General features: G+C 43.2%; 1 protein-coding gene across 4 annotated transcripts in view; it reads right to left on the bottom strand.

Moving 5' to 3' along the window:
* PRKN (parkin RBR E3 ubiquitin protein ligase) overlaps positions 1 to 23,871 on the bottom strand; it is a 1,310,471-nt gene that overhangs the window by 143,623 nt on the left and 1,142,977 nt on the right. The window contains exon 10 of one of the 4 annotated variants that reach the window (XM_082633517.1): positions 9,391 to 9,707. The exons of the other annotated variants lie outside the window; for them this stretch is intronic. Within the exon in view, the coding sequence (XP_082489643.1) occupies positions 9,555 to 9,707 (153 nt within the window). The 3' untranslated portion in view covers positions 9,391 to 9,554. Of the gene's footprint in view, positions 1 to 9,390; positions 9,708 to 23,871 lie in introns of those variants that run through there. 4 annotated transcript variants of the gene reach the window in all.

The following is a 23,871-nucleotide window of genomic DNA, read 5'->3' as shown; positions in this document are numbered from 1 at the left end:
GACATGAACAAATAACAGTGCAGACTTGCCCAAGTGACCAGACAATTCTTTAAAGGAGTATCACTAAATTGCAGCTTGCCCAGGCCAGGGGTCACGATGAAAAAGAACAGCCCAGGCAGCAAGTTGCCAGGTTGCTGTGGGATACAAGTGGCAGATGGGTTGATGTTAGAAAAAAAAAATCTGCCAACTGGTGTGGAAAACATTAGTCTGGGAGAAGAATGTCTCACTTTAGTGAAGACAGCTCCCGTGGCTCTATTCATTACATCCCTGGAAAAGCCGGGCCCGGCTGTGAGGGCTCAGCTGAAGCTCACGTCTCCATTTCCCTGACATGTACACACATGCGCACCCATGCCTACATCGTAGTCACTGCACACAAACTCTCCCCATCAAGGCCAACATCAGGTTGGGTTTGATGGGAATAAGAAAACAAGTGTACCTACCTTACCCAATGTCAGTCTAAAAACGGAAAGAGATTTTCATATTAAACAGCCATAGGAGCAATTAAATCACTTTTATTAGTAAAAAATACCTTGAATACCCTCTGAATGCTGAAAACATCACAAACTAGCCCAGAAAATAAACCCAGAAAAATGGTTTAAAACGACTGGAAGCAAATCTGTCCAGGCATCAAAATTAACTTCCATGAAAGTCAAATGAAAGAGGAAAGACACTTTGTCCAGAAGGGAGGCTCTGAGGGAAACAGGCGTAGGGAGACAATACAGGAGAAGATGATTCTGACAAAACAGATTGCTACTAATCTTTCATGCCAAGAAAGAGAGGTACTTGACAAGCCACCAGAAGGGCAACTTGGGGGTAAGGAGGACACATGTAAATGCTAACAACTGCACATTTCTCACGGTCTTCACGATAGGCTGCCTGGGTTCACCATCTTGACCGTGTCGGGCTTGGACCGTGGTTCCTAGTGAAATAATATACAAGGCTTGTCGCTAACACTGTGCCCAAATAACCAGATGGCCTGGCTGGTGTTCTTTCCACTTTCTAAAGTTGCGAGATGATCATTCTAACTGCGTAGAAAACAACAACACATGACCGAAGGTGGGTCACTCTGACTCTTACTGACAACACTCCTGGCCTCTTTGGTGCACATGGTGATGGGGGCTGGAAGTGAGCATTTTACTTCTGGTCAAACCAAGGTGACACAGCTTTTTCCCCTTTCTCTTTGAATATCTCTAGGCTTTAAAACAGTATTCTTGCTAATAATATTCCATAATATGGGGCATGGTTTAATCAATACCACCAGGCACAAGAATTCTGGGAGGGTTAGACATCAACCTCCTTATAACTTTGGCCTCCACATAATGACTCCTGCCACGATTTCTCTGCTCAGAACCATAACAGATTCCACTCAGTAGGAAAGCAGATTTGAGGAGTTTCCTCTTTGGAGACTTATGAAGATGAATAAGCTGATTTAGAGAAAAAATAAATTGGCTGCCTCAGAAACCATGACATTTTCAGACTATGACAGAATATTTCCATTTGAGCTTAAGATACATATTTTCTTTGAAGGGGCCCTTTCTGCTTTTTCTTTTTAATGTTTATAAGATACATTTTCTAAGGTAAATGCAGGCAAGGGGGTAAACAAACCGAGCCACTGCACGGAGGAATCCAAAGTTGGAATTCTCCTGGGATGTGCATTCCCACATAGTTATCCTATGTCTTGATGCCACTGTGGCTTTTAACATAAGCACAGCTTTTCCCCACAGCGTCACATGATGAAGGCTGTGAAAACGATGCTTTACAATGGACATGGGAGTTGGGTTAGCTCCTGTTTCTCTTGTTGGAAGCTGGGTCATCTTGGGCAAATTATTTAACTTTTCTCACCCTTTGTGCCTCCTCTATAACATGGTGACAAAAATAATGCCTCATCAAGAGAGCTGTAGAGGGGACTAACTGAGGCAACAGATGTGCCAGCATTTTGTAAACCATAAAGGTCTATGAAGCATTAGTTATACAATGACTGGAATTTCAATAGTTGTCACCCAAAGAACAAGGGTTCGATTCCTCGGCAGCCAGGAGCCCCACTGCCTGCCCGCTGGCCCCAGGCCAGTCCTGAGGGCCCCGTGCTTCTTTGCGGCTGCAGGCTTTGCTCCTCCTGGGAACTCCTGAGCCGGCTCTTTCCCCTGCCCCCTGACAGGACTCACGTTAGAGTCCACGGAGCTTGGTTGTTTCAGCCACTTTGGTTTACTTTGGTGTAACCTAAAATAAAGCTTTATTTCACCTCTGGAAGGAAGAGGATGCCACACACTGTGATCTTCTCAAAAGCAGAAACTTGTTTCTTTTTTTTTTTTTTTTTTTTTTTTTTTTTTGCGGTATGCGGGCCTCTCACTGCTGTGGCCTCTCCCGTTGTGGAGCACAGGCTCCAGACATGCAGGCTCAGCGGCCATGGCTCACGGCCCCAGCCGCTTCACGGCATGTGGGATCTTCCCAGACCGGGGCACAAACCCGTGTCCCCCTGCATCGGCAGGCAGACTCCCAACCACTGCGCCACCAGGGAAGCCCAGAAACTTGTTTCTTTATAACCCTATATCATCTAGCATGTTTCTTAGCATGGTTGGGATCTCAGGAACTGTGAATAAGTGATTCATTGAAGGAATGAATGAGTGGAGGAATCAATAAATGGACCAATGAAAAAGGAGTATCGACAGTAAAAGTCCAGAGACCTTCCTTTCTCATGTTTCTGCAAACTAGAGAGATTTATACAACTGGGCTAGGACCCTGGGTTGCACAGGCAGGTGGGTTGAATGTGCCCACAATCTTGGGAAACAATGTAAACAGGGCCTGGGCTACACGGCCAGGTCAGACCATGTGAAGCTGGGAATGGGACCTGGAACTGTTCTGGGGGGTCAACGTTTATTGGTGGGGGGTGAGAGGGCTTATGGACATAAGGAATGACGGGGGAAAGGTCTGAAGGCAGAATAATACCAGGGGAGGTCATCTGGGGGATGAACTCGAGCAGACCTGAACGCAAGGGACCAAGATGAGAAAAAGTGAACCCAGGGCGTCAGCACTGGCAGCTCTGACTCAGGCTGGGAGCAGGGGTGACGGGAGAGGAGGGAATCAGAGTGCGTGGGTGATGGTCGCCGTGATGCTTAGAGCTGGTCTGGGGGCCCCGTCTTGAAGAGACTGGGTCCTGGGAGAGGGGACTCAGCTACCAGAGACTAGAAGAAACCTGTGTCACTGGGAGAACGGGGATGGGCAGGAACGTGCCCCCCAGTGAGTGGGCTAGAAGCTCCTCTGTGGCCACGCGCCCCAGTGCTGCTGCTGTAGGGCGGCTACGTGGCTTCTTTAGGCTCCTTCGCACCTGAGGCCAAGGGGGTCCCACGGTCTCGGGCAGGACTAAGCTCTGAGGGGAGAATAAAGAGCCCTAAGCACTGCTTAAAGACGGACCAGGGAAAGTATCATTATCGCAAGATGCATGGAAGCAATTCCATACATGTCTTACTGCCTTAGAAAAGTATTAAGCAAATGTGCACTGTCTCCAGGCTAGTCTCTAAACTGTGCTGTTACCGTGTAAATGGACTATACTGGTTAGTCCCATTTTTATCGTTATACTTGCATCCAACTTCCTTTACTGAACATCTACTGTATACATGGTACTGAGGAGAGAAATCAACACGCACCTCTGCCTCCCTCCTCTGCATTATAAGGAAATACACAACAGCATTACAGACTGTCAAACATCAAAGGAGCAAAAATGCCTGTAACATCACCATATTAACTCCATAATTTTCTTTATTCTGGATGTCCTGGGAGTTTTTATCCACTGGCATGTGTTTTATACAGTTACATTCACAGTCAATATAATCTTGTGGGGCTGCTTCTTATATGGCTACGTGGCCCTTAGAGACTATTCTTATTTTTCAGGCATTCAGTTGTGGGACACCTAGGCCACGAGAATCAGGATTTCCACGTTTAAAGGAGGATCATTGAAAATGAGGAGTAAATTGTATTATTTCATTTGTGCTTCATTTGAAGCAATATTTCATTCTCTACCATAACGATTAAAGCACATTCTCTCTAGCACTGATTTGAGTATTGAATAAATAAGTGAAATTAAAAGATCACATTGCGATTTTCCAAGTTTCTAGATTTCTACATAGTCATCAACTGCTTATAAATCTCATGGCACCAGGGCTTCCCTGGTGGTGCAGTGGTTGAGAGTCCACCTGTCTATGCAGGGGACATGGGTTCGTGCCCTGGTCCGGGAAGATACCACGTGCTGCGGAGCGGCTGGGCCCATAAGCCATGGCCGCTGAACCTGCGCGTCCGGAGCCTGTGCTCCGCAATGGGAGAGGCCACAACAGTGAGAGGCCCGCGTACCGCAAAAAAAAAAAAAAAAAAAAAAAAATCTCATGGCACCTACTTGCTAATTGGTTAGCTTTCACGCTGACAGGCCTTGAAGTTCTTTTAATGGGATTTTAGCCAATGGAAATCACCACTGTTTAAGCACAATCACCTAGAATAGCTAGATACTGAAGGAAAAGTTTTTAAAAAGCTAATGGCTTTCACACATGCACTGAAAAAAATTAATAACCTGATAATCTCTGGCAAAGGGGATCTTTTTCCCCCTGTAAGACTGTGAAGTTCAACGTTATGTGATTTATTTCAATGGCCTGCAAGTACCGCATGTAATTATTAAAAATAACCATCAACTGAGCTTTCAGGAAACCGTGGTCCTGCTAACGCAATGCCAAGCTCATGTCGCATCACTCCACGGAGCCTCAGAACGGTTTATTACCAGTGTTTCAAAGGTGGTACCTTAAGAAGAGTAGACCAGAAACAAAGCTGTCATTTAGTAGATGCATTTATTATGAAAACTAAGTTGATGTTTTTAGGAAGTTGTTTCTCATTTTATGTATCATTCTAAAAAGGCACATTGAATCCACAGTTTGATGATTAAATTTTCTGATTGATTTAAAAAAAGGTAATATTATTGAGTTAGAGTAATAGTGTTGTTTTCAACTTGAATGACTATGGAGCAAACAGGTTCTATAATTCTCGGGGAAACCCCATCAGAACAAGTAACTCTATCAGCAACATGGGGACAAAATCATTAGGCCTCTTTTATCTGGGCAGCACATTTTCAAATCACAAGCTTGTGGCTGCCAAGGGTGAGTCTGCTTGGCAGGGCAGAGTGCCATGTGATTGACATATTTGTTTAGGTTCACTCATTCTGACCAAGCTTTATGGATCTGGGTGCAGCAAGTTGATCTAGAATTACCAAATTTTATGACTTATATGGTGACGTTACAGTTCACCAGAACCACTGAACCTTTTGGCTTCATGGGATTCTGCTTTGGTAAGAACCCAGCCACACAGAAATAAAATGAAATCAAGGGTTCTGGTGGCAGTAACACAAATCTGTACATGATCTGATGGCACAGACATAGGCACAGACCTGGTAACGAGGTCAATTTCATGGTTCTGATGTTGTCCTATGGTTAGAAGACATGGAACCATCAGGAGGAAGTGGGTGAACCACACTTGGGAACCTTCTGTATTATCTTTCTAACTTCCTGTGTATTTATAATTATTTCACAATAAGAAGTCACAAGTAAAATCTATAGGACTTTATTTCCTTCGGGAGACCAAAACTGGTACAAGTCAGTTGGACTGTGGCTTTGAGCTGGGGGGAGATTGGGCTTCTAGAAGGCTGTGTGCGAGTCTGGATCCCTAGACGCCAGAGATGAAAGCCACTGGCCTGGGGCTGGGACGGATGTGAGGACACTTACTGCCTCGGACCCCGGCAGCTGAGCGCTGGGGCCAGGAGGGCTGCCCAGGAGAACGAGGGTGGGCCTGGCCACCCTCAGACACGGTCAGGGCCGCTCAGCCTACTGCCTGCTGAGCAGAAGGAAGCACCTTCTGCAGAGACGGCAGGACAAGGGCACAGAAACAGCCGGCATCTCCCCCAAAGGCTGGACTGAGAGGCCCCACTTGGGCCAGCAGGGTGCTCGGGGTGAGAAGTAAACTCAAGCCTCAGAGTCGCAGACTCGCGGCTGCCCCTGCCTGGCCGCCCACCTTCTGTGTTTGTTCCCTGCCGGCACTACATCCTCACAGCTACACCAGCCCAGCTGCAGCTCGGCCAAGCCCCCCCAAGGTGCCAGGGGTGCCGGTGCCAGGGTGGCCCTCCCCGTGCCCACAGCCAGGTTCCCCGGGACCTCGCATCTCCTGGAGGTCAGCCTCTTGGGAGAGGGCACCCTGATTCTTCCTCTTCCCGGTGTCCCCACCCACCCCAGCATCCCTGACAGCACGGAGCACAGGCTCAGGGCCATGGGCCGCCCTGAATCAGAGGGAAAGCAGCCCTCAGAGCAGCCAGCCTTCCACCCTGCAGTCAGGCTGCGAGGAGGGGGGGCGAGTACAAGCAAAGCTCTGCGCACGCGAACACCCGAGCACGTCCGCCGAGATACGGATGCAAGCAGATGACAAACCCCTTTTCTCCGGACTTCACACAGAGGTACGAGCACTTACAGTGTGGCGCCCTTTTAGAGTCAAGGAAAGCAGCCCCAGGACAAGTGTTCGCTTGGGGGTGTTATGGAAGCTCATTGAGGGGCTGGCGCTGTTAGTGAAGAAAGTGGAATGTTTAAGATACCCTGGCATAACCTAAATGGGAAAAGAATTTGAAAAAGAATAGGTACATGTGTGTGTATAATTGAGTCACTTTGCTGTACACCTGAAACTAACAACATTGTTAATCGCCTATACTCTGATATAAACTAAAAATTAAAGAAAAAACCCAGTGGAGAGAAGGTTTGCTCTCCAAGTTGGCGGGGTGGGCGGGGCGGGCAGGAAGGGAGGGAAGAGGGGAGGAGGGGGATGCAGGTAGTAAGGCAGCCTCTGGGAAGAGGACCAGACTTCCGATGGGGGTGAGCCCTACCAGGGGAGGACCGAACCGTGGCCGTGGGAGCTACACAGAGGCACCTGGACTTCGAAGGGCAAGAGCTGCCCGGCTGCTTGTGGCTGGACCTTCCCGCCCCTTCCCTCCGCATCAGTGCTGGCACCATGCAGGACACGGGGCTGAACCTGCTGATGGGCAGAGCAGCCAGCAAAGTACGTGCTGCTGTCCGAGGCTACCCTCCAAATCCTGTTCACCTTAACTGTCTCCCCCAGCTTGCTGACAGTGCATCTCCCATTCTCACCTAAAAGAAAATATTATTAGGATTTCTCTGAATGATGAGAGATAGGAGCCTTCATTAAAAGGCAGGTATGGGGCTTCCCTGGTGGCGCAGTGGTTGAGAGTCCGCCTGCCGATGCAGGGGACGTGGGTTCATGCCCCGGTCCGGGAAGATCCCACATGCCACGGAGCGGCTGGGCCCGTGAACCATGACCGCTGAGCCTGAGCGTCCGGAGCCTGTGCTCCGCAACGGGAGAGGCCACAACAGTGAGAAGCCTGCATACCGAAAAAAAACATAAATAAATAAAAAAGGAATCAATTCTTCTTTTTCTTTTTTATAAATTTATTTATTTATTTATTTTTGGCTGCATTGGGTCTTCCTTGCTACGCACAGGCTTTCTCTAGTTGTGGTGAGCGGCGGCTACTCTTCATTATGGTGCGCGGGCTTCTCTTTGCAGTGGCTTCTCTTGTTGTGGAGCACAGGCTCTAGGCACACGGGCTTCAGTAGTTGCGGCACGCAGGCTCAGGAGTTGTGGCCCATGGACTCCAGAGTGCAGGTTCAGTAGTTATGGTGCACGGGCTTAGTTGCTCTGCGGCATGTGGGATCTTCCTGGACCAGGGATTGAACCCATGTCTCCTGAATTGGCAGGCAGATTCTTAACCACTGCGCCACCAAGGAAGTCCAAGAATCAATTCTTTATTCCAACATATTCTTTGAGGAAAAAATAATCTTGCTACACCCAAAGGTAAGTAGTTATTAGCTAAAGATCAACAGAGAAGATTATGGCTAAAGGTGCCCTACAGTTTGTAGTCCTGGGTCTTATTTAATTGGGGAGTTGGATAACATCTTTGAAAGTATGGTCATGAATTGGTTTTGCAAAATACTTTGATTCCTCGAAAGAGGAATCCAATGTTTAATGTAAATTTGACCTATGAGAAAAATTGGTCTTCCAAAATGAAAAGGTAGTGAAGACACTTTACATGAAGACTAAATAAGCTCTTCATAGTCATCTCTGTGCTGCAGATATGAAGCCTAGTATTTTTTTTTTGCAGTACACGGGCCTCTCACTGCTGTGGCCTCTCCCGTTGCGGAGCACAGGCTCAGCGGCCATGGCTCATGGGCCCAGCCGCTCCGTGGCATGTGGGATCTTCCCGGACCGGGGCACGAACCCGTGTCCCTGCATCGGCAGGCGGACTCGCAACCACTGCGCCACCAGGGAAGCCCTGAAGCCTAGTATTAATCGCGATCTGATAGGCTAGTATCTGACACAGGGTCAATACCCATAAATGTTTGCCAAAATCAACTGTGAGCCACAGTTGGACACAAAGAAGGTGATCAAACATTATCACTAATTAACTAGCATTTACTGGTCTGTTTTCATATACATGCGATCACTTATTAAACCTTGGACCAAGAGTTAGTCCTCGGCAGAACCTCAAAGCGATAAGAGAGTTGCAAGCACTAACATTTACTCGACAGGGTTGGAGTGAGGGGTGAGCTTTGGGGTGGGCTGATGAAGCAGGAAGCCTCTGGTTCCAGACAAAATGATGAATGAGAGAGAGATAAACAATGACCACGTGTGAGCAGTTGTCTAAATTATTCGTCATTTGCCTAAACATCTTCATTTTGTACCATGGAAGAACATTCTTTCCATTTCAAAGAATTTGTCGTTGAACCATCTTTACAGGTCAGACAAATCACTAAAACCAAGATGAAACTTGGATAGAAACCTCTTTGTAATAAAGTCCCATAAAAATCACCGAGAAATTCAGTTGCACAGAAGAGCACATTAAAGACACAGTGGTTGTCCTGAGGAAGCCCTCATTCTTCCTGATTGTTAAACATGACATTTTTATATTTGAACAAAAACCTGCATAAACTCTGCCCTCAGAGAAATGAGACATTACCTCTAGCTGTGCCCTTGGTATAAGCATCACTGCCATATTTTAAAGTATGCTGGATTTTTCCACACATAAGACACTTTATTATACACGTTTCTAACGCGTGTGCTCTGATGGCAGGGAGTCTCTAACCATGGTCCATTTTGGAGGTCTGTTCCATCTTTGGACTGTCAGCCTTCTCAGTTCAATTACAGGGGCCATAAAGACCCTTCCCATCAGAGCTGAGGTGAGCATTTCTTGCTCATTAGACACCTGAGGACAAGACTCCATGGCACACGGTGACCATGAACTTGGTGTCCAGACATCCCTCTTGACATCCTGGTTGAGCGTTAGTCCCTGAACATGCACTCCAGCAGAATAGCTATGGGAGCCAGGCATCTTGGAGTCCATGCACTGCACTCAAGAGAAAGCTCTGCTGAGGTTGGGGAGAGTTGTAGGAAGGCTGTGCAGAGCAAGGACTGACATGGGTGTGTATACGAAGTTCTCCTTGGAGAGGTGCTTGTGAGCAAACTGAGCTGGGTTAAGTGTGGTATTTAATGGAATGTTTCCAAATTGTGCTGCTTCCCCAGGGTATTAAAAATCCATGAATAATGTGTTTGTTGTTGTCAGAATGTCTGTTATGAAGCTCAGGCTGTGTGGAGGGCTGACTCCCCACGAGAGACTGATGCCAGGCCTGTGGGGAGGAAGAGGAGAGGGTTGAAGATGGATTTGTGCAGCCTCGCTGGCAAGCAGGGAGGACAAGGGAAGCGATGGATCCGTAAGATTTTCCATTAAATCAAGAAAAATACCACTTGCCTCTAACATCACCTCTGATGGCTTCTTAGACCAGCTGCTTCCCTGACGCCCTACTGAGGAACAAATTGCTTTCCTGGCAGGACATTTGGACACTCCTGCATTAATAGATATGGATCCCAGCATGCCGGGCCAAGCGAGAAGGCAATTTACTATGAGCAACACTGTCATCTCAATTTAGGACAACAGCTAGGATGCCCTACAGGGCACTGCAACAGCTTCTAGAAGTACACGACAGAAGATAGTCTCACTGTCTTAAGGCTATGGAAAGCTGGTATTTCTTTTTTTTTTTTTTTTTTTGTTATGCGGGCCTCTCACTGTTGTGGCCTCTCCCGTTGCAGAGCACAGGCTCCGGACGCGCAGGCTCAGCGGCCATGGTTCACGGGCCCAGCCGCTCCGCGGCATGTGGGATCTTCCCGGACCGGGGCACGAACCCGCGTCCCCTGCATCGGCAGGAGGACTCCCAACCACTGCGCCACCAGGGAAGCCCGAAAGCTGGTATTTCTTGTAAACAGTCAGACCAAGGATAATGGAAAATGCAACGCAAAGATGACAGGAGCATTGTACTATCTGTGAACATCAGCTTCAATTCATGTGGTTTTCACTTGTGCAGAGAACCGAGGCCAAGTTTAGAGCATCTCCTCTCCACCCCAATCCCATCACACAAATATGAGCAAAGAGCCCAATGATCCCAAATAAAAAAAGGAGTGGGTGACACTGGATGGCAGATGTTATATAATCGGGTCTAAGGACATTTCGAAGTTAGAGTAACTTCACTTTCTAAGAGTCATGCTTACTTATCTATCCTCAACCCTGTGCAAGACAAACACAGATGGAAGCCCTTTTAATTGGTATGTAAGAAAAAAATATTTTGCTATTTTTTTCTTTTACTTTAAACACATTATGCATAGGTATATACTTTAATAATAGTTTCTATTTTATTTTCTCCATAATAAAAATATGGCCGAATTCAATGTATATTATGCTAAGGTTATGTTTTTGACAAAAATTCTCATAATAAACTAGCTTCATGTACAATTTTCAAAATCTGGAGATAACTAGATTTTTGTGAATTTTTTTAGCAATATCCACTGATACACCAGTTTGTATGGGGTCAATATCATGGTTTTTTTTACCATTGATATGGAGAGGGATTCATATATAAATTGAGAAGAAAATATGCACATGTTACGAAAATATAAATATGTCTCCTAGACAGAATATCTTAATAGAGAAAATGACACAGTAGATTCACACTTGAGTTCATTCACAGAGAATGGTGATTCACATCAACTGCAATGCTTTCCCCGGTGTCATTTTGTATTTGCACAACACATAATAACTCAATTGGTCATTACCATGAATGCTGCCCAATAGAAGCAGCTATGTGACAGGTCATAAGGTCATAAATGCTACGTTGTAAATGTCCCTGTTGCTAACATTTATCGTACAGTGGAAAAGGTCTTTCCCCAGTTTTGTGTGTCTTCAACAAGGTAACATCGTTTCAAAAATTAATAGGAATTAAATATTTATCTTAAAATGCGCTGCAGCTCTCCTCCTCCTCCTCTTTCTTCTTCTTTGCAAACCTACGAACACATACAGATGCTAGTCCTCTCCAAAACACCATCTGAGAAAAGTCACCCAATACGATAGTACCTGTGAGCAGAGTGGATCCTCATAGAAAAGTGAGATTAGGAAGTAATGTTTCCAGTATCACTTGGAAATTTTTTGGAAAACAACCTATTTGGGAAGTTCTCATTAATGTTTTTTTTTTTTTTTTGCGGTACGCGGGCCTCTCACTGTTGTGGCCTCTCCCGTTGCGGAGCACAGGCTCCGGACGCGCAGGCTCACTGGCCATGGCTCACGGGCCCAGCCGCTCCGCGGCATGTGGGATCCTCCTGGACCGGGGCACGAACCCGTGTCCCCCGCATCGGCAGGCGGACTCTCAACCACTGCGCCACCAGGGAAGCCCGTTCTCCTTAATTTTTAATTAAATATCTTTAATGTAAAAAGCTATTTCCTTCCATTATTGCCCATCTTAGTGAAAAGACAAGAAAATAATAACACGGATTTCCAGGCACAGCTGAATCACAGCACTTCCAGAAGCGTGTTGTGGGCTTATCTTGTGGACCCCCTGAGGGCAGGGAGGGTGGTCTGGTCCCGTGTTTTCAGCATCTACCAAAACGTCTAGCTCATAATTGAGGCTCCATTCATAGTGGACAGACGTGATCAGAGCCAAATTATTCCCAAATAGAAAAAAAAAATTATTTTGTGTAGCAACAGGAAGATGTTTCAGAACTATCTTTCGACTCAGCAACAGTTAGAACCAAAATTCGGTTAGGTTGAAGGTTTTGAGTTCCAGAGGATTATGATCTTCAGAACAGGGCTGTCTGCACAGGATGCTGTGTTTACCAAATACTGAACGAAGCAGGGTCCACTCTGCGGAGGTGAAGAAATACTGCTTCAAAGGGGTTTTGAAGATTAAAAGTTTTCAAAATGATACTTCACCTATTATCAATGTACAGAATGAGAAGTGTTCTCCTGTTGGAGTGCAATGTTTATCTGCTTTCCTCTCAGATAAGGAGGTGTGAGCAGGACAGAGCCTGTCAGAGTGGAGCTGGCAGTTGCACCCATAGCTCTCTGATGTGCTGGGTCACAGGAAGCTTGATGGGAAATTCTGAAGCCTGGGTGGTGGTGGTGGTGGTGTTTTTTAAACACATTTCAAAACATCAAATATGTCTGTTTTAGCTTGTTTCTACCTCCACTCTGCCCAAGCAAATGGTATTTCAATCGCTGAATGTGAAAATGAGATTTTGGAGTCACAATAACGATCAGTTTTCTACAGTGTGTGTGCATAGGTAGGGTTTTGTGCGAGGCATGCAGGGAAGGACACAGGGAAGCAGAGCAGAAGGTCCTCCCTGTGAGGCTGGAGAACAAGCCTCGCATATACAACACGGTGAGTGAACGCAAGGGTCGGGGGTTGGGAGCCGAAGACAGTGGCTCAGCCCGGCAGCTCCCTTTCCAGGGCTGGTCTAGTGGAAGGGTCAGTAGTCCCCCAGATCCCACCGCTCTCTTCCTTGGGCCCAAAAGACTTACAAGAAGGAAATCAGGTTAAAACTGATGTCAGGGGAGTCTTGGTCCGCTGGTGCAGGCTGATGGGAGGATGAAACAGGCGGAAGGAGAGGACGGCAAGATTCTCTTCTTGGCCTTCTGACCGGGAGCCCAGTGAACACGTGCACTTTTAGCTCATGTTGATGAGTTATTTCCTCAGTCAAATTCCGGCTTCACTAATCCAATCACCTGGAAATGTTCTCTTCTATGAGAAACAGAGGATGAGAGGGAGACTTATATAGTTTATCACAGATGATTGTCACCTGGGAGGATTAGAAATCTGCCACCTTTGGTGCCTTCATGTCTGTAGCAGCTGGGTTTGTCCTCCTCATGGCCAGGACACAGACGGACTTGCAAGTTAGCAAGATGGGTGGAAGAAAGGAATCAAGTCTTAGGATTTCTGATCTCCTGACGGATTATTGATCAAGTGCTTACTAAGTCCCAGGCACTGGGCTGAGGGCTCTCATACCTTTGCACCCTTTGTGCCTTGCAATCACCCAATTTTGCTGGCATTATTATTATTGTTGTTGTTATTATTATTACTCTTGCTATTTTACAGATGGGCTCACATGACCTAAGTGACCTGCTCAAGTACACACAGATAGAAAATGGCAGAGTTGTTAATTTTGTGGTGTTTTCCTCACACGCAATGCCACCAAACCCAGAAAAATCAGTGAAACTGGCCCCATTTCAGTATTCATTGCCTTAAGACTTCACCAATGAGGAGCTAATTCTTTTTCTTTAAAATAAATTTACTTTTATTTATTTGTTTATTTTTGGCTGCATTGGGTCTTCGTTGCTGCGCACGGGCTTTCTCTAGTTGTGGCGAGTGGGGGCTATTCTTTGTTGTGGTGTTCAGGCTTCTCATTGCGGTGGTTCCCTTGTTGCGGAGCACGGGCTCTAGGCATGCAGGCTTCAGTAGTTGTGGTGCACAGGCTCTGTAGTTGTGGCTCGTGGGCTCAGTAGTTGTGGTGCATGGGCTTAGTTGCTCCGCGGCATGTGGGATCTTCCCGGACCAGGGCTCGAATCCATATCCCCTGCATTGCCTGGCGGATTCTCAACCTCTGTGCCACCAGGGAAGCCAGTGGAGCTAATTCTTAATCAGCTTTATAGGTTAGAAATTTTATTTATTTTCAGCTTATCTCATTCTAAGAAGGATTTAAGATGGCCAAATTACCGACAGTTATAATAAAAGTAAACAGAAAATGAAATCAGGGTAATGGAAAAATCAATCAGAAAAATCAAGTGAAACCATATTTAAAGTTTGCATACAGAAATGCCACTCTATTACTGATTTGTTTCTAAGAATCCCAGCTGCCAATGCAAAGCAAGAAAAATGGTGAATTATAATATTTGCATTACTCATCAGATAAGACCATTCGTTCAGTAATTTTTTAACATAACTAGGTGCCTGGCAGTATGCTGGGTTCCACATATATCAGTTACCAGGGACTCTCTCTTCCAAAGGACCAAGCTGGCCCAACCTTCTTTCATCACATGTCATGAGGTGTGATCATAGCGTGTCCATAACCACGCCAGGGACTCAGAAGCAGAGTCTGTCCTTGCATTAAGGTCTAAGAGAAGTTTCTACTCAGAGTCTCAAAAAGTGACCCAAATTGATACCAAGTTGCTGAGTGCCTCTGAGATAGATTAATTGCAAAAATGATCTTATTCTCCCCACTTCCAAATATCTATACATTTACAAACTCTGGGTTCCCATCTCTTTCCCCAGCCCTTGAGGCTGGATTGGCCTCGTGACTTGCTTTGGCCAATAGGTTGGGGTGAAAGTAACAATGTGTGTTTCTGAGTCCAGGCCTCAAGAGACCCTGCACACTCATGCTTTCTCTCGGACCCCTGCCTCTACCATGAGAGCAAGGCTGGCTGGAGGATGAGTAACCACGGGAAGCATTTGGGAGCCAGCCCTCCTGTCCCAGCTAGGTCCCTCCACAGACCTGCCAACTGACTGCGGACACTGAACAAGCCCAGCCAAGATCAGCTGATTCTGGCTGAGGTCAGCAGAACTGCCTGGCTGAACCACAGACTTAGGAGCAAAATTAAATTTTTATTTTTGTATGCTAGTGAGGTGTTGTGGCTGATTGTTACACAGAATTACTGTGGCAATAGATAATGGATATAACCTTCTGGGTATAACACCAATGAAAGTTTCACTTAAATTCGTCTGGGGAGCTTGATTCAGGACTAAATGACGAGATGGCTACAGGGATGGATATTCTTCACATCATTCTTTACGAATGTTGTAGGAGGCAGAATAGTGGTCCCTCAAAAAGATGCCTGTAGCCCGGATCCCCAGGACCTGAGAACATGTTCCCTTGTGTGGCAAGAGACTTAGCCAGTGTGATGAAGGCTAGGAATCTTGTGATGGGGAGACTGTCCTGGATGACCTGGGTGGATCCAGTGCAATTGCCAAGTCCTCAAAACCAGAAAGACCTTCCTGTCTGTAGTTTGAGGGAGATGTGACATGGAAGAGAGCTCAGGGAGATGCAGCACTGCTGACTTGGAAGAGGGAGGAAGGGGCAATGAGTCAGGGAATGTGGGTGCCTCTAGAGGCCGGAAAAGGCAAGGAAACCAATCTTCCTCTCAACCCTCCAGACAGGCATACAGCCCTGCTGATACCTTGATTTTAGCCCACTGAGGCTCATATCAGACTACTGACCTCTAGCACTGTAAAATAATAAGTTTGTGTTGTTTTAAGCCACCAAGTTTGTGATTATTTTTCTTATAGCAGCAATAGAAAACTAATACAAGGGCAGAGGGCCTAAATGGACATTTCTCCAAAGAAGCCATACAAATGGCCAACTGGCACATGAAAAGGTGCTCAACATTGCTAATTATTAGGGAAATTCAAATGAAAACCACAATGAGGTATCACCTCAAACCGGTGAGAACGGCTATCATCAAAAGTCTATAAATAATAAATGCTGGAGAGGGTATGGAGAAAAAGGAACCCTCCTACACCACTGGTGGGAATGTAAATTGGTGCAGCCACTATGGAGAACAGTACGGAGGTTCCTTAAAAAACTACAAATAGAACTACCATATGATCCAGCGATCCCACTCCTATATCCAGAAAAGGTGAAAACTTTAATTCGGAAAGATATATGCACCCCAATATTCATAGCAGAACTGTTTACAATAGCCAAGACATGAAAACAACTTAAATGTCCATCGACAATATAATACATGTAATATATACACACACACACACACACACACACACACAATGGAATATTACCCAGCCATTAAAAAGATGAAATAATGCCATTTGCAGCAACATGGATGGACCTAGAGTTTATTATACTAAGTGAAGTAAGTCAGACAGAGAAAGACAAATATCACAGGATATCACTTATATGTGGAATCTAATAAAATGATACAAATGAACTTACTTACACAATAGAAACAGACTCACAGACATAGAAAACAAACTTACAGTTACCAAAGGGGAAAGGGAGTGAGAGAGGGATAAATTAGGAGTTTGGGATTAATAGATACAAACTACTATATATAAAATAGGTGAACAACAAGGGCCTACTGTACAGCACAGGGAATTCTATTCAATATCTTGTAATAACCTATAAATGGAAAAGAATCTGAAAAAGAATACATTATATATATATCAACATATATATATATCAATATGTATGACTGAATCACTTTGTTATACACCTGAAACTAACACAACATTGCAAATCAACTATACTTTAATAAAAAAAGAAAACTAATACAAATATTATTCTTGACAACTTGACTTTTCACTTAAAGTGAGCAGAAGAATCTAAGGTTATACTCTCTGTTAAAACTTGTTTTCACTTGAGAAAGAAAAACGGAGCTGGAGGAATCAGGCTCCTGGACTTCACACTATACCACAAAGCTACAGTAATCAAGACAGTATGGTACTGGCACAAAAACAGAAATACAGATCAATGGAACACGATAGAAAGCCCAGAGGTAAACCCACACACATGTGGTCACCTTATCTTTGATAAAGGAGGCAAGAATATACAATGGAGAAAAGACAGCCCTTCAATAAGTGGTGCTGGGAAAACTGGACAGCTACATGTAAAAGAATGAAATTAGAACACTCCCTAACACCATACACACAAATTAACTCAAAATGGATTAAAGACCTAAATTTAAGGTCAGACACTATAAAACTCTTAGAGGAAAACATAGGCAGAACACTGTATGACATAAATCACAGCAAGATCCTTTTTGACCCACCTCCTAGAGAAATGGAAATAAAAAGAAAAATAAATAAATGGGACCTAATGAAACTTAAAAGCTTTTGCACAGCAAAGGAAACCATAAACAAGACGAAAAAACAACCCTCAGAATGGGAGAAAATATTTGCAAATGAAGCAACTGACAAAGGATTAATCTCCAAAATTTACAAGCAGCTCAATATCAAAAAAACAAACAACCCAATCCAAAAATGGGCAGAAGACCTAAATAGACATTTCTCCAAAGAAGATATACAGATTGCCAACAGACACATGAAAGAATGCTCAACACCATTAATCATTAGAGAAATGCAGATCAAAACTACAATGAGGTATCACATCACACGAGTCAGAATGGCGATCATCAAAAAATCTACAAACAATAAATGCTGGAGAGGGTGTGGAGAAAAGGGAACCCTCTTGCACTGTTGGTGGGAATGTAAATTGATACAGCCACTATGGAGAACAGTATGGACGTTCTTTAAAAAACTAAAAATAGAACTACCATATGACCCAGCAATCCCACTACTGGACATATACCCTGATAAAACCACAATTCAAAAAGTGTCATGTACCAAAATGTTCATTGCAGCTCTATTTACAATAGCCAGAACATGGAAGCAACCTAAGTGTCCATCGACAGATGAATGGATAAAGAAGATGTGGCACATATATACAATGGAATATTACTCAGCCATAAAAAGAAACGAAATTGAGTTATTTGTAGTGAGGTGGATGGACCTACAGTCTGTCATACAGAGTGAAGTCAGAAAGAGAAAAACAAATACCATATGCTGACACATATATATGGAATCTAAAAAAAAAAAAAGGTCATAAAGAACCTAGGGGCAAGATGGGAAGGGAATAAAGACACAGACCTACTAGAGAATGGACTTGAGGATATGGGGAGGGGGAAGGGTAAGCTGGGACAAAGCGAGAGAGTGGCATGGACATATATACACTACCAAACGTAAAATAGATAGCTAGTGGGAAGCAGCCGCATAGCACAGGGAGATCAGCTTGGTGCTTAGTGACCACCTAGAGGGGTGGGATAGGGAGGGTGGGAGGGAGGGAGACGCAAGAGGGAAGAGATATGGGGACATATGTATATGTATAGATGATCTACTTTGTTATAAAGCAGAAACTAACACACCATTGTAAAGCAATTATACTCCAATAAAGATGTTAAAAAATTAAAAAAAAATAATTTTAAAATGTGGGGGAAAAAAACCTTGTTTTCACAATATGCTGTGTAGCTAATTAAGGACAGATACTGTTACCACCAACTCTTGGTCATTGGACAGTGGCGGGCTGAACTGTTTGCAGATTAAATGTAATAAAAGCACAGAGTGTCCTGATTCAGTGATGACACACAGCACAGCTCTCAGCCCCCCACTGGGAAGCTGTGTGGCCTGGGCGTTAAAATCTCAGACTCTGAGGCAACGAAAACTTCAAACTGTTGAACAACTGAAAAAGATAAATCTCTTTCACTACAATACATGTTGGTGACGATGGATTCATAAATCAGTCACTTCAGTCATTTTGAGTGGCTTTGGTAGGACCGTAACTGTCTCCCAAAGTATCTGATAAAATTTTAACTTTATGTGGTTAATAGTATGATTATTACTTTGTAACCAGGTGTTGCTTGAACCACACCCCGATGCAGTGTGAATCACTGTACAAATATAAACTACTATTACCTGTTTTGGTTGCCACTTGTTTTGGTGTCGTAATTATTATTATCATTGAATTTCGTCTTAAATTGAGCTTTAGCATGACTTCGGCCTCAATTTTTCTGCTAGAATGTCTCTCTAATTTCACATTGGAAGTTAGTAAGCAAATTGGATTCCTAAGGTATTCAAAAACTTCCTCTCAAACCTCGTTTTCTGAAATATTCTGTATCTATTTCAGATAGTTTGGGACACGTTTTGCCCTTATAACTCAACACAAGTCTTCTGCAATGTAAACTTATAAACGTTGGATTTATAAAAGAATCAGCAAGGGATTGTGTGCTGGTGTCTGCAATGAAGCATTCCTACTCGACCACTTTTTTTTTTTTTTTTTTTTTTAAATTTTATTTTATTTTATTTTTTTGCTTTATAACAAATTTAATCAGTTATACATATACATATGTTTCCATATCCCCTCCCTTTTGCGTCTCCCTCCCACCCTCCCTATCCCACCCCTCCAGGCGGTCACAAAGTACCAAGCTGATCTCCCTGTGCTATGCGGCTGCTTCCCACTAGCTATTTACCTCACGTTTGGTAGTGTATATATGTCCATGCCGCTCTTTCACTTTGTCACAGCTTACCCTTCCCCCTCCCCATATCCTCAAGTCCATTCTCTAGTAGGTCTGTGTCTTTATTCCTGTCTTACCCCTATGTTCTTCATGACATTTTTTTTTCTTAAATTCCATATATATGTGTTAGCATACAGTATTTGTCTTTCTCTTTCTGACTTACTTCACTCTGTATGACAGACTCTAGGTCTATCCACCTCATTACAAATAGCTCAATTTCATTTCTTTTTATGGCTGAGTAATATTCCATTGTATATATGTGCCACATCTTCTTTATCCATTCATCCGATGATGGACACTTAGGTTGTTTCCATCTCCGGGCTATTGTAAATAGGGCTGCTATGAACATTTTGGTACATGTCTCTTTTTGAATTATGGTTTTCTCAGGGTATATGCCCAGTAGTGGGATTGCTGGGTCATATGGTAGTTCTATTTGTAGTTTTTTAAGGAACCTCCATACCGTTCTCCATAGCGGCTGTACCAATTCACATTCCCACCAGCAGTGCAAGAGTGTTCCCTTTTTTCCACACCCTCTCCAGCATTTATTGTGTCTAGATTTTTTGATGATGGCCATTCTGACTGGTGTGAGATGATATCTCATTGTAGTTTTGATTTGCATTTCTCTAATGAGTAAAGATGTTGAGCATCCTTTCATGTGTTTGTTGGCAGTCTGTATATCTTCTGTGGAGAAATGTCTATTTAGGTCTTCTGCCCATTTTTGGATTGGGTTGTTGGTTTTTTTGTTATTGAGCTGCATGAGCTGCTTATAAATTTTGGAGATTAATCCTTTGTCAGTTGCTTCATTTGCAAATATTTTCTCCCATTCTGAGGGTTGTCTTTTGGTCTTGTTTATGGTTTCCTTTGCTGTGCAAAAGCTTTTAAGTTTCATTAGGTCCCATGTGTTTATTTTTGTCTTTATTTCCATTTCTCTAGGAGGTGGGTCAAAAAGGATCTTGCTGTGATTTATGTCATAGAGTGTTCTGCCTATGTTTTCCTCTAAGAGTTTGATAGTGTCTGGCCTTACATTTAGGTCTTTAATCCATTTTGAGCTTATTTTTGTGTATGGTGTTAGGGAGTGATCTAATCTCATACTTTTACATGTCCCTATCCAGTTTTCCCAGCACCACTTATTGAAGAGACTGTCCTTTCTCCACTGTACATTCCTGCCTCCTTTATCAAAGATAAGGTGACCATATGTCCGTGGGTTTAACTCTGGGCTTTCTATCCTGTTCCATTGATCTATCTTTCTGTTTTTGTGCCAGTACCATACTGTCTTGATTACTGTAGCTTTGTAGTATAGTCTGAAGTCAGGGAGCCTGATTCCTCCAGCTCCATTTTTCGTTCTCAAGATTGCTTTGGCTATTCGGGGTCTTTTGTGTTTCCATACAAATTGTGAAATTTTTTGTTCTAGTTCTGTGAAAAATGCCAGTGGTAGTTTGATAGGGATTGCATTGAACCTGTAGATTGCTTTGGGTAGTAGAGTCATTTTCACAATGTTGATTCTTCCAATCCAAGAACATGGTACATCTCTCCATCTATTGGTATCATCTTTAATTTCTTTCATCAGTGTCTTATAATTTTCTGCATACAGGTCTTTTGTCTCCTTAGGTAGGTTTATTCCTAGATATTTTATTCTTTTTGTTGCAATGGTAAATGGGAGTGTTTCCTTGATTTCTCTTTCAGATTTTTCATCATTAGTATATAGGAATGCCAGAGATTTCTGGGCATTAATTTTGTATCCTGCAACTTTACCAAATTCATTGATTAACTCTAGTAGTTTTCTGGTAGCATCTTTAGGATTCTCTATGTATAGTATCATGTCATCTGCAAACAGTGACAGCTTTACTTCTTCTTTTCCAATTTGGATTCCTTTTATTTCCTTTTCTTCTCTGATTGCTGTGGCTAAAACTTCCAAAACTAGGTTGAATAAGAGTGGTGAAAGTGGGCAACCTTGTCTAGTTCCTGATCTTAGTGGAAATGGTTTCAGTTTTTCACCATTGAGGACGATGTTGGCTGTGGGTTTGTCATATATGGCCTTTATTATGTTGAGGAAAGTTCCCTCTATGCCTACTTTCTGCAGGGTTTTTATCATAAATGGGTGTTGAATTTTGTCGAAAGCTTTCTCTGCATCTATTGAGATGATCATATGGTTTTTCTCCTTCAGTTTGTTAATATGGTGTATCACGTTGATTGATTTGCGTATATTGAAGAATCCTTGCATTCCTGGAATAAACCCCACTTGATCATGGTGTATGATCCTTTTAATGTGCTGTTGGATTCTGTTTGCTAGGATTTTGTTGAGGATTTTTGCATCTATGTTCATCAGTGATATTGGCCTGTAGTTTTCTTTCTTTGTGACATCCTTGCCTGGTTTTGGTATCAAGGTGATGGTGGCCTCGTAGAATGAGTTTGGGAGTGTTCCTCCCTCTGCTATATTTTGGAAGAGTTTCGGAAGGACAGGTGTTAGCTCTTCTCTAAATGCTTGATAGAATTCGCCTGTGAAGCCATCTGGTCCTGGGCTTTTGTTTGTTGGAAGATTTTTTATCACAGTTTCAATTTCAGTGCTTGTGATTGGTCTGTTCATATTTTCTATTTCTTCCTTATTCAGTCTCGGCAGGTTGTGCATTTCTAAGAATTTGTCCATTTCTTCCAGGTTGTCCATTTTATTGGCATAGAGTTGCTTATAGTAATCTGTCATGATCTTTTTTATTTCTGTAGTGTCAGTTGTTACTTCTCCTTTTTCATTTCTAATTCTATTGATTTGAGTCTTCTCCCTTCTTTTCTTGATGAGTCTGCCTAATGGTTTACCAATTTTGTTTATCTTCTCAAAGAACCAGCTTTTAGTTTTATTGATCTTTGCTATCGTTTCCTTCATTTCTTTTTCATTTATTTCTGATCTGATTTTTATGATTTCTTTCCTTCTGCTAACTTTGGGATGTTTTTGTTCTTCTTCCTCTAATTGCTTTAGGTGCAAGGTTAGGTTGTTTATTCGAGATGTTTCCTGTTTCTTAAGGTGGGATTGTATTGCTATAAACTTCCCTCTTAGCACTGCTTTTGCTGCATCCCATAGGTTTTGGGTCGTCGTGTCTCCATTGTCATTTGTTTCTAGGTATTTTTTAATTTCCTCTTTGATTTCTTCAGTGATCACTTCGTTATTAAGTAGTGTATTGTTTAGCCTCCATGTGTTTGTATTTTTTACAGCTCTTTTCCTGTAATTGATATCTAGTCTCATAGCATTGTGGTCGGAAAAGATACTTGATACAATTTCAATTTTCTTAAATTTACCAAGGCTTGATTTGTGACCCAAGATATGATCTATCCTGGAGAATGTTCCATGAGCACTTGAGAAAAATGTGTATTCTGTTGTTTTTGGATGGAATGTCCTATAAATATCAATTAAGTCCATCTTGTTTAATGTATCATTTAAAGCTTGTGTTTCCTTATTTATTTTCATTTTGGAAGATCTGTCCATTGGTGAAAGTGGGGTGTTAAAGTCCCCTACTATGAGTGTGTTACTGTCGATGTCTCCTTTTATGGCTGTTAGTATTTGCCTTATGTATTGAGGTGCTCCTATGTTGGGTGCATAAATATTTACAATTGTTATATCTTCTTCTTGGATCGATCCCTTGATCATTATGTAGTGTCCTTCTTTGTCTCTTCTAGTAGTCCTTATTTTAAAGTCTATTTTGTCTGATATGAGAATTGCTACTCCAGCTTTCTTTTGGTTTCCATTTGCATGGAATATCTTTTTCCATCCCCTTACTTTCAGTCTGTATGTGTCTCTAGGTCTGAAGTGGGTCTCTTGTAGACAGCATATAGATGGGTCTTGTTTTTGTATCCATTCAGCCACTCTGTGTCTTTTGGTGGGAGCATTTAGTCCATTTACATTTAAGGTAATTATCGATATGTATGTTCCTATTCCCATTTTCTTAATTGTTTTGGGTTCATTATTGTAGGTCTTTTCCTTCTGTTGTGTTTCTTGCCTAGAGAAGTTCCTTTAGCATTTGTTGTAAAGCTGGTTTGGTGGTGCTGAACTCTCTCAGCTTTTGCTTGTCTGTAAACGTTTTAATTTCTCCATCAAATCTGAATGAGATCCTTGCTGGGTAGAGTAATCTTGGTTGCAGGTTTTTCTCCTTCATCACTTTAAGTATGTCCTGCCACTCCCTTCTGGCTTGTAGAGTTTCTGCTGAGAGATCAGCTGTTATCCTGATGGGGATTCCCTTGTGTGTTATTTGTTGTTTTTGCCTTGCTGCTTTTAATATGATTTCTTTGTGTTTAATTTTTGACAGTTTGATTAATATGTGTCTTGGCGTATTTCTCCTTGGATTTATTCTGTATGGGACTCTCTGTGCCTCCTGGACTTGATTAACTATTTCCTTTCCCATATTAGGGAA

This window comes from Mesoplodon mirus (genome assembly GCF_964341445.2).
Source record: "Mesoplodon mirus genome assembly, chromosome: 10".
Lineage (NCBI taxonomy): Eukaryota > Metazoa > Chordata > Mammalia > Artiodactyla > Ziphiidae > Mesoplodon > Mesoplodon mirus.
The sequence above is the reverse complement of the archived record's forward strand: the minus strand, read 5'-3'. Positions and strand labels throughout refer to the sequence as shown.